At 35.2% G+C, this 12124-nt stretch overlaps 1 protein-coding gene across 5 annotated transcripts in view; it reads left to right on the forward strand.

The window, feature by feature from the left end:
* LOC108367169 (uncharacterized) overlaps nt 1–11313 on the forward strand; it is a 252009-nt gene extending 240696 nt beyond the window's left edge. For 4 of the 5 annotated variants that reach the window (XM_017622059.1, XM_017621860.1, XM_017621924.1 and 1 more), the window contains exon 8: nt 9992–10850. In XM_017622059.1, the coding sequence (XP_017477548.1) occupies nt 9992–10850 (859 nt within the window). Of the gene's footprint in view, nt 1–9991 lie in introns of all 5 variants that reach the window. The other variant, XM_017621797.1, reaches the window with a different exon arrangement.
* Nucleotides 11314–12124: the final 811 nt, after the last annotated feature.

The raw sequence follows: 12124 nt of genomic DNA on the forward strand, positions 1-12124 counted from the left end.
GACTGTCTGTCCGTCTGTGCACACGATAACTCGAGTAAAAATTGAGATATCTTAACGAAACTTGGTACGTGAACTTCTTTTGGGCGTGGGACGGATGGTATTGAAAATGGGCGAAATCGGATAATAACCACGCCTACCTCCCATATAACGGTAATTTTCAGAAAAACAAAAACTGCAATACTTTAGTAACTACTGAAGATAATTTACTCAAGATTGATGTTTGCAATGAGTTTTAGACGAAAAATAAGAATATTACAAAATTTTGGAAAATGGGCGTAGCCACGCCCACTTATGGTTACATGTGTATATCTTGGTAACCGCTACACCAATTTCTTCCAAACTTGGCACAGTTGTTGGTCCTGGTACAGCATACCAACTGGCCGAAAATTTCTAAAATCGGACAATAACCACGCCCACATCCCATATAACGGTAATTTCGAGAAATACAAAATCTTCGATAAATCAGTAAATATTGAAGCTAATTTATTCAAAATTGATGATTGCAACAATTCTTTACCAAGAAATACGTTTATGACAAAATTTTGGAAAATGGGCGTAGCACCGCCCACTTGTGATCACATATATGTATCTCGCTAACCGTTCTAGCAATTTGTACCAAGCTCGGTATGGTTATTGTGCTTGCCACATAAAAGCAAACCGTTGAAAATTGTTGAAATCGGACTAAAATTAAGGCCGCTTTTCATATAACGGTAAATTTCAGAAATGCTTGAAACTGCAATATTTCGAAATTTAAGGACGCTAATTTACTTAAAATGTATACACCCCGGCTTATCATGTAGCGGTAGCTTTCGGAAAGGTGGAAAACATATATTTAATACTTGCGCCGGGTATTTAATGTTCGGCTCCGCCCGAACTTAGACTTTCTTACTTGTTTAATTTTCAAAATTGTCGTGCATATTCAAGTTCAGGCTCAAAGAGCAATCCCGCCGCTATAATAGGAATGTTTTTATTTTTTTTACGTATCGTTCTCTTACGGGTTTTAAAGATTTATATAGAAGGACCTCGAGAAAATTACTCACAATCAGATATCTTTTGCAAATAAAGCCATATACTTATATAGGAACTTTTTTAATCGCAACCTACGAAATTCCACTTGTACTTACCATATTCTCGCTGAGAGTCTTTTCACTGTTTCCAGCGTTGTTGTAAATAGTATTGCTGGTCTGGGGTCTACGCGGCGTATACGCAAAGGCATACTGCCAAAATCTGTCTGTATTGAAATTTTTTGCTAAAAACAGATTTCTTTTTACATAGTGACGTATCATACGCACTTATTTAATCCACATATTTTACCCAAAACATCTTTCTGTTACTCTTATGATAAGTATTGTAAGATATATGCATTTAAGTAGGGTCCTCGCCTGCCCGTTGGCAGTAAACATATATTTATAAAGAGCTTAGGTGGTTCATGGATTTTGTCGGTTGGGAAGTATATAGTTGTATATTCTCTCAAATACACACTTTCCAGATTGAAGGGTCGACAAACTCGAAACCACCGCTCTAAACACTCACTACCGCTAAGATTTGCTAATTGCTTAATATTTCTGCTAATGTTGTAAAACTTATTTATTATATAACGAGCAAATACCAGGCGTGCTTCACTGCTCCTAAAAGGTATTTTTGTACTGTTTGATACTCGTATTGTAATATTTCATTTATTTTATCAATTTAATTTTATACAATTTTTCAAACAGGTGGCAACCATCCTAAAAAATATTTCCGGCAGTAAACTTTACTAAACCTTTCAGTTTGATACCCATATTGCAATATTCAATTTATCTTATTAATTAAATTAAATTAAAAATTTCAAATAGGCGGCAACCTACCACAAAAATTGTTTCGGCTGTAAGCCTTCTTAAACCTCTTTCATTTGGCTGCCATATTGCAATATTTACTATATCTTATCAATTTACTTAAACTGCAATTTTCAAACAGGTGGCAACGCTCTAATTTTATTTTTCTCTCTATATATTAAGTTAGGCCTCTAGAAATATATCGATGAAATCCACAATCAATTCTATATATTAGTTTTCGAGTGATGCGCGTACAAACATACTTCTGTATGACAGACAGACAAAAATTCTACAAAAATTTTTTTGGCTGCTGATACTCTGATAAAGGCTCCCCATATTAATTTTTCTTTCATATCTATAATGTGTAGACATCGGCCTGTTACAATTTCATTGTATGTATATATATTCCTGCTTTATTATCAGAAACGTTTTTGCTGTCTAAGCAAGGAGACGCAGTCACAATATTTCCCAATAGCTTCAGGGTCTTCTTAAATTTAATTGTCCTCAATTACTATTGCTTCAAATACCTGCAAGTGACAGCTTTGCACGCAAATAGAGCGCGTCGTTTAAGAATCGTAATGCTGGGCCACACAACAAAATCGACCGAGAGTTTCAAATAGTACGCTCTCACTAGAAAGGCGCACATTAACTCATTCGTCAGTTGCCATTAGCAATTGCAGACGATGACTTGCTGTGCAATAGCTCTTTCTAAACAGGAAATTCAATAAATTTGGTCCTCTGCAAGCACAACCGTCTCGTCGATTAATTTTCTACATGGCTGCTGCAAATTGCTCATTGTTTGTCAATGAATCATTTGAAAAGGGTTTGGCTTTTCTGTTAAAAGAAATAGCAAATGTCATATACATTTTTTACAATTTAGAAAACAAAAAAAAAATATGTGGATGTCTCTAAATTTCGAAAATGTTATCAAATTATAGCTTTTCACGATTCCCTTCGTGAACTTTTCATGCATGTGCTTTTTCCACACACATTTGAAGAAGTTCAACTTGAAAAGTAGAGACACGCACAAAAAATACATTAGAGCAAATATTAAACGTCCATGACGCACTGAATCAACTATCTGCCCGACTTAAACAACTTTGACCTTAATTACAGAGCACAAAATATGAACAAAGCGTTGAGTTTAACTGTCAATGGTAAAAACAAAAAAAGGGTGAATTGAGTGATTGGAATATAGTTCAGAAAATATGTAGTTGTGTATGTAATTTAAGAAAGTTGGAAATGGGGAATAATTGATATATGCAAGGTGACAAAAATCGTGTTTCCAATCTATCCAGCAAAAGTATTTGTTTAGGATTTTTTTTTTCTTTGAGGTGACAAACCCCTAGAAAGGAGAATGACGGTTTTAGGGGCAAAGTAAAAAAACGCAGATTTTAATGCGAATTTCGGCAGACAGTCTTATCGCTAATAACGTACGGATTTTAGTGCAAATATTGACAGAATATCCCTTCTTCGTTGTTAATGCAACAGCAACATTTTTAAATTTAAAAATCATCTAGAAATAGCCATGGCAATTTTAGAACCGAAGCTACAAAACTTTTATTTTGTTGCTGACTTTGACGTGTTCGCTGTCCAAGAAGAATGAGGAAACAAACTTTGTATGTAAATATATTTTGGAACCCTAAGCGTTTCCTTTGTCTGAAAAAAGAAGTTGACTCTTAGGTGGGTGAGAAAGGCGACCAATAGATTAATTATAGTCCTTCGAGCCATTGATGGGGTTAACTCCGAAGGCAGTTAGTACTGCGGAGCAATACAAGGACTCATACGGATCAGGATTTTTGACCAGAAAGGACACAAATCTTATGAAGAGAGCCAAAATAATTTTTCTCAGTGGTCATAACTATCTGCACTATGCAGAGATGTCGCAACACATTTTGTGTGATTTCCGGTTCTTAGTCATGCTAAAACTGAAACAATTTAAATAAATCTCAGTTGACTTCTCCATCAAGAGAACTTTGTCTATACTAAATGTTCTTTAAAAAATTATTAGGGAAGCTGATGGAGTATCTTGCTGTCAGGGTTAGGAACTTAATATAGAGATACAAAAATATCTTTTAGGCCGTAATGTTGCTTGTTTGGTTAAAGTCAATTGTTTTATTTACAATCTAGGTCCATATAGTAGCTTCGAAACTCAAGTATATAGTTCAAAAAATATATGCACGTACTAAATATAATATTTTGGTTCTATATATGTATGTACGTCAGATAGAAAATATTTAGTACTAAAATAAAAAAAACAGCCTCTAAGAAAAATCAAAAAAATAAAACTATTTCAAATATGAATTGCTGTCGCCATTCCGACTTGCTTGTATTTGTTTGAGCTTTCACCTGGTGGCAGTTAAAGTAAACAATCGGCCGCTTGAATTGACACATCTGTGGTTTAATTGGCACGCTTCTGGCAGGTATTTACACAGCTGAAATTATGTTTATTGAGCGCGCATGCTGCTACAAATTTTTAAGTTCGTAATCAAATAGTAAACACTCATGTGGTTATTGTGTCAGTTCGTGTGTGGGTGCTTGTGTTTCTTTCATTAAAAAAGTCCATTGAGTGTCCAATCGTGCGACGTCGGGTCAGGGTCTTACCTTCGCTCATGATTCTCAGTGAAAAACGTGACTGACGGTACCTATGACTACAGCGGGACTACATTGGACTGATAGGCATCAAAGTTTTTTTTTGTTCTGTCTATCCATGTCAAAGAACCTTCTTGGCTTCACATAACCACAACTCTCAGTACTGGTGGCGGAAAACTCACGCGTACGAAAAGGTGCAAAGATTTCAATATTTTATTTTAAGCCACCCATCTTTTGTGAAGTTTCGGTCCAGACATCTTAGGTCTCAGTTTTTTATTTTTCACCGAGCCGCTCTCCAAAGGACTGACATTTTTCATTTACAAAACTTCCTTTTGGGTACACAGCGTTTTTACTAACCGATCATTTTAAAATATTTCACGAATTAACGATTCAAACTTAGCTTGGCTTTAAAATTGATCTGAACCTTCATTAAAACTTAACTAAATTAAAAGATCATTTATTCTTTATACCTTATAGGGGGGAAATTTGGAAGGTCAGTTGCTTTTTTTTCGGCAAAACAGCATTTTATTCTCACTATAGTCTCCTGTTAGCGTGATGCATTTACTAGAGAATTTTCAAATTTTTTTACTTCCTTAAAAAGTCCTCAAAATAAGCTTTTGTTTCAGTAACGATCTCTTCATTTAACCCAAATCTCTCACCATCCAGCCATTTCTTTGGGTTTGAAAACAGAAAATATTCACTGGATATTCATTGTCTCGGCTGCCGCTTAACATCTTCCCAGATAAGAGGTCTATAGGCTCAACCAACTCTCGCAACTTTCACGGACAACCTAGACGTTCGCAGAGCCTTGTGCTGATACGACCGCATCGAAACTTAGTAAACCATTTTTTAACCATTGAAATTAATCGCGAAGAATCTCCATACTATTTGCCAGGCATTTCCTTGGTTTCGGTAGTAGATTTTTAAAGCACAAAATCAGCATAAGAAATTCACTCTATCCATTTTCACGAAAACTTCCCGAGGTTGCCTGCTTTAAATGGCTGTCAAACACAAATTTAAAGAAGCAGATTGCACGTAATTTCACAGTAGTCTGTAAAAGGGATCCTATTTGACATTTGCATTTAATATTACTGCGCGAAAAATTTCACGAACTACTGACTTTTCAAATTGCTCTCGGACTTATGTGCATACACTATTTTAGACATTTCTCATAAATAGTTCCGCTTACAGCTTCAGTTTTGACTCTTCTTGCGATTGCATTTCAATCATTTTAGTAATCATTCGGGCAAGTTCTGCAATTTACTTCAGAGTGAAATTGAATCAAACTCACTTTAAATTCCAATTGAATGGGGACGAGATTCACTCGAAAGTGAATTACAAAACCTGGCTGATTATATCAAAATGTTTCAAATATATAAATATGCTGTCAAAGACTTTATTATTAGGAATTATTAAAGCAGTTCCATAGACGTAAATGCTTCGATCTATATAATTTTATGCATGTGGTCAAATGCAACAACTACGATATGCGCATATATATGTATTTGTAAATGTACAAATGTTTTATACTTATCATAAAATTTACAGCAGCCCTTCATATTTTGGTACATACATGCTTACATATGTTTTTAACTCTGATCTATTGCATTGGCTTTGCAACACAGCTGCCTCTACACTTGTAGGCCAGCGGGCTTAGAGTTCAAGATATATGCTTTCCATTGTTATACATATTTGATTTTACTGTTCAATGTTATAGATACATTTACCACTGCTACTACATCTCCTCACAAAACAAACCTCACAAAAAATGAAATAGTATACATGGCGTATACGTTATGTAGCGAGAAGCTTGATAACATTTCAGCTCACTTGTCTCGTGGTACTGTATAAATACCTTGTACATACATATGTATGTACATACATACATAAGTATATTTGTGTTTGTTTCCAATTTCATAAATGTAAGAATTTATAAAATTTATTTATGGATGTTCAATAGCATTTCACAAGCTTGCAATACTTTGCGGGTTTGTAGCCAGTACTCTAGCATATATGTTATTATGTGTGTGCATTTGTTGCTACATTTATTTCACTGCTCATTTCTAGCTGCCCAGCTAGCCTTTTGAAAGGCACACATTTTCTTAGCAGCTGCTTGACTCATCGTTTGCCCTTTGGAAATTGGTTTTATTCATGAACTTATTTTGTAATGCAATCAAAAACCAGATTTTCTGGTAGTTGAGTTAACAGCTTGTATGGTCGATTTCGGATAGTAAGCACGTAGATGTGGATTGTTTTAAGTTATATTAAAAAATTAGTTTTAATAGAAATGCTATGAAGTTTCCAATAAAATATATTTTATTTTTAAATATTTTAAATATTTTTGCCTTTAACTTTTCCTCTGGCATTCATAACGAGAAGCACCTGAAACTCTCTTTAGACCAATGGAAACATTATTTTTTCCAAAAAAATTACTAAGTAAACTTTAAGGAACTTGTGGGAAGAATTTTAATTTGTTTTGGAAACCTTCTCAATGCGATTCACTTTGCGACTGGTCGCTAGACATGTTAAAGTTGCTTTTCAGAACTAAACATAAAGAAAAAATATACTTACTTATTTATTTACATTAAACCTTACCATTTTAAAGGTAAACAAAAATTTTTCGCAGTACACACCTGAGGGTTAAAAATATTTGCACAGCAAATTTCGAAAAAAAATAGTTTCTTTTTGGCCGAACCTAGGGATAGTAGGTTTTTCCGTTAATGAATATTAAAATTTTACTGAAAACGGAAATTCATTACTTTAAATATTTTTTTAAAGCATTGTACCACGATTGTTTATTAGGAAAAATTGAAAAAGCAACATTACTTTGTGGGCGTATATATATCTACTCTATTCAATTAAGTTTGGGGTCGAATATATCCGACATACATTCACAAACAATTTTTTCAAAATTGCGTTTTTCACAGGTTTTGGTAGGATGTTTTAAAACACACTTTCAACAAATATTTTAAGTTCTTAGTATAAAAAACCATGGCGTTATGTGCTATTTTTTTTTAAATTCCTACCTATTTTCGATACTCTTTTATACCATTTTTTGCTTAGGGCCTTTGTGAATTAAGGACGATATGCTCCTTCTCATGAAAGACATACTGCAGAAATAAAAACCTTTTTTATCAAATAAATAAATAATTGTTTTTTATTTAAACCTTTGAACCAACATTTTCACCAACAATTCACGTGCATGACTGAAAGTACAAGTAGGAAAATGAAAAATTTTCTATACGAAACCAACGGAAAATCCATTTTTCCGAAAATTTATATTTTTCCGAAAATTTTTTCCAATTTAAAAAATTCTTTAAAAAGACATCTCTCGCTCGGTCTTGAGTAAGCAACTGTGTTCTACATATACATACATACATTCGTATATATAGAGATTTATATTTTTAGATAGTTGGCAACTCTCTTCAAAATTATTACTTCTGGATATAATAGCATTTATTAACATTCATTCAATAAAAACGCGTTGCAATATTTTATTTAAAATTTGATACATTAAAATTTTAAGCATGTGGTAACCCTATTAAAAATTTTGTAGTTTCACCCAGAGCGGATAAAAGGTGTTCAGCTCACAAAATTTGATGGATTATTTTGGAAGATGTGGAGCTGGATTGACTGGATACTGTACTTTAGGCTTTTTTAAAAGACTTTTATAGTATATAGATTGAAATAACAAAAATAAGTATGCAAAAGTATTTAGTTTGATAGTACACACATTTCATTTTACGATTTGAATAAAATTGTATTCAAATAATTTTCTTATATTTTTTTTGTGACATTTCGTTGTCAATTTCGATAAGTCAACTAATTTCAGTGTCTACATAAATTCTTAAAAACAGAAAAACTAGAAAATGACACTCACCGAAAATATTGCGTCCACACAGAATGACACCTTTGTTGAGACTAATCTTCACTTTCTAGCTTGAAGAAAAATTAATTTATCCAACTACAAATGTATGAGTTTGTACTTTCTTTTAATTAACTACATAGTACGGCACTTGCTAAAAACTATTCTGTGCTTTTTCACATCATAAATCAAACCTAAAAATAACCTGCAAATTTCGCCGATGACAGGCAGTAATTTCTAAAGTCAATACAGTACTAAGGATAAAAATAGACAAATATGTATGTGCATATGTATGCGACTTAACAAGCGTTTACGTAAGTACGTAGAAAACTGTATACCGTTTAAAAGCACAAAACTATGCAAATTGCATTGCTCAGCGAAATCTGCGACCCGGCAAAATATTATGAATGCCTGAGTGTTTGTGTGACGTAAGAACTTCTGTGCGATTAAGTAAAATGTCACGTATACGCCATGTGCACTCGAAGTGTGTGAAAGGAAGCCTACGAGGGGCATGCTTGTGAATGGCTATGCATGTATGTACGTATTTTGGTCTTTCGTTTGTTTAGATATTAAATTGAGCGCAACGATTGGATTACTTTTAAAGGTTAAGGAGAGGGGTAAACGAGATAAATTGATTGCTAGGTTAAGCAAATGAATCGACAAAAAAAAAACAAGTGTGTAATACAACAGAGAATTAGGCTCGAAGCTAGGAAGTAAAAGGGACAAAAAAAGGGTTTTGTTGAAAGCTCTGAAAAGTTTTGACCGCGAGTATGATATGCTAAAATATGGTGTGAATGGAGAGAAATATTTCCAAAACAAATATAAAAAAAGAATTGATTGACTGACGGAGACGCTAAATTTCCAATAAAGTACGATGTTGAAATGAGAGTCAATAATGCTGCAGTTATTGGTGCTTAGAAAAGAGAAAATTAATTAAGGCAAGTTTTATCTATAAACACTTGTTTTCTAAGGATATAGTGTTCCATAATCTGAAATAGGTTAAAGTGAGTTACCGAATTAGATTGTCCACCACTTATGTTTATTTATTTATTAAAAACTTTTTCTAAGTTTCACCTGTATGCATTCGAATATTTTAGTCAATTTTTAACTAACGTCCCGATGAGCTATTGACTTGAAACTTCAAATTTGTTACAAAACCCACTGGTAATGCAAGATGGTAATCGCTAACAAAGCAAAAACGTTTAACACATTTTTTCATACGCTTGTACAACAAACAACTGCAGACAAAAGTATTGCATCTCGAAAAAAGCTGTGTGCTGATTTATCTGCAGCAAAAATGATCCACCGTTAGGCTGGAAAATGTTACTGGTGCTATAGAAAAAATCAGCTTAAGTAATGGCCTGCAGAGTATGTACGTTCATGAATCGATCGCCACATAAAAAAGTAGAAGTTACCCCCATTTGTTTAATGATTCGGAGGTTGCATCATTTTGATAACTAAAACAAGTTTTTGTTAGATAGGAAATTGGATAAAAAAAAAATTCTCGTTGAAAGAGTATGAATGCCAATTAAGGTAACGCAGTTCTTTATTTTCATTTTCAAATAATTCTAAAGTACATTAATAAATAAGTCTATAAGTATATGAAAGAGACAGTGAGCATTTTTCTAATTATTTTGTGGAAGCATACAATAATTAAACAAAAGAGCCGAGTTCATTTCTGACTAACAAAACTTTTAAATTTTCTCCTTCTCCCTTCTAGCAATTGCCCACATGGTACGCCATCACGCGTACCGCTCATCGCCGGCGGTGGCAACAGCACCAGCAGCAGCGGCATGGGCCAAAACAACAGCAACAGCACCACGCATACAGATGATCAGAGAGGTGCGCGCAGCCTCCTAAACGCTACCGCTGCATCCTTTCATCGTCACACCCTCAATACATTCCAACGTAACGCCGCGTTACGCAAATCCGCCAATTTCACCGCCATACGCCGCGCTGGCTGCAACGTCCATACGACAAGCCATCATAGAAGTGGGAAAGTGAGCAGCTGCTATGGCGACACGGTAACCGATGAAACCTCCGACGATGGGGAGGACGCAGCTTACATGCAACGCGATGCGACGCCATCCGAACAATTCCGCCTCACAAAACTCAACAGCAACTGCAAACATAAGAGGAAGCATCACAGCAGCTGCGCGCACACGGCGGACGAACATGATTACTGCGATGCCAGCGGTGCGTCCACTGACGATGCAGATGGCGATGAAGATGCCGCCTCAATGACAGACCCCGACGACGCTGGCCCACAGGTGCCCATCAGCATTGTGCTACTCATACTCATCTGCTATATTTGTTTGGGTACTGTGATTTTTGCTTTCTGGGAGAATTGGTCCATTGTGGATGGCGCCTACTTTTGCTTTGTCACCTTGGCCACCATTGGCTATGGTGACTTTATACCCGAGCGTACTTTTCATGGGCCGCATGTGCAGCTCTTTGCTTGTTGCGCTTATTTGCTGCTCGGCTTGGTGTTGGTCGCCATGTCTTTTAGCATACTGGAGACACAGCTGATGTGGAAGTGCAAACGAATTGCGGTGCGACTGAAGTTGGCCAATGATTGATAGTGGCGTAGGATGTTGTGGTGGCGTATAAGCGCTGGAGTGGTGGCGCAATTTCTGTAGAATACATAGAAAGCAGGGAAAGCTTATAAACAATAAGCTATGAATATGTGTAGCTGCATAAGTAGAGGATAATTAGTGGTTATGCGGGAAATGTAAATATGTATGGCGTATAAGCTCTTCTAAGCGTAAAATGTAATATACATACAAATATAAGTAAATAGACTTTTAAATGACCGTGTTACTTATATAGGAATATTTTTAGTAAAACGTAGACGTAAGCCAAAAACGTTCAGATCCTTCATTATTTGACTGTTCTTAGTTGCTACTTAGAATGACGTATTAGCTAACCTTTGGTAGTAGTTTCAAATACTTTACAGCCATACAAAATATCTGATTCTTCTACTTCGTATTTGGCGTTGTAACCGCCTAAGCGATTTGGCCGAGTTCAACAAAGCACGCCAGTCTTTTCTCTGCTGTTGCAACTGACGCCAATTGGAAATGCCAAATGAAGCCAAGTGCTTCTCCACTTCGTCTTTCCATCGCAGTGAGGGCCTCCCTTTACTTTTATAAAACAATAGAAACTGTTCTGTGCTTCCTGTTTTTGCTTGCGAACATAATTTTTTCATATTCTAACATGCTTTAATTTGACAGATTTTTTTATAGTAATCTATTTATATTTTTATTAACTTTGACAAGTGGCAACCCTGTTAAAAATATATTTCAAAATTATTATTTTTATACCCGAGCGCACTTGTGCACAAGGGTATTATAACTTTGTTCACATAACGGTTGTTTGTAACAGGCAAAACGAATCGAGATAGATATAGATAAACGTATATATAAATAATCAGAATGAAAAGAGAAATCGATTAAGCGGTGACTGTCTGTCCGTCCGTCCGTCCGTCTGTGCACACGATAACTCGAGTAAAAATTTAGATAACTTAACGAAACTTGGTACATGCACTTCTTTCGCTCGTAGGACGGATCGTATTGAAAATGGGCGAAATCGGACAATAACCACGCCTACCTCCCATATAACGGTAATTTTCAGAAATACGAAAACTGCGATAGTTTAGTAACTACTGAAGATAATTCACTCAAAATTGACATTTAGAATAACTTTTAGACGAAAAATAAGAATATTAAAAATTTATGGAAAATGGGCGTAGCCACGCCCACTTATAGTTACATGTGTATACATGTGTGTAGTTACATGTGTATACATGTGGTAACCGCTGCACCAATTTCTTCCAAACTTGGCACAGTTGTTGACC

This window comes from Rhagoletis zephyria, unplaced genomic scaffold (assembly GCF_001687245.7).
Source record: "Rhagoletis zephyria isolate East Lansing unplaced genomic scaffold, Rhagoletis_zephyria_1.1 Rzeph_scaffold_00002, whole genome shotgun sequence".
In the NCBI taxonomy this organism is placed as follows: Eukaryota; Metazoa; Arthropoda; class Insecta; order Diptera; family Tephritidae; genus Rhagoletis; species Rhagoletis zephyria.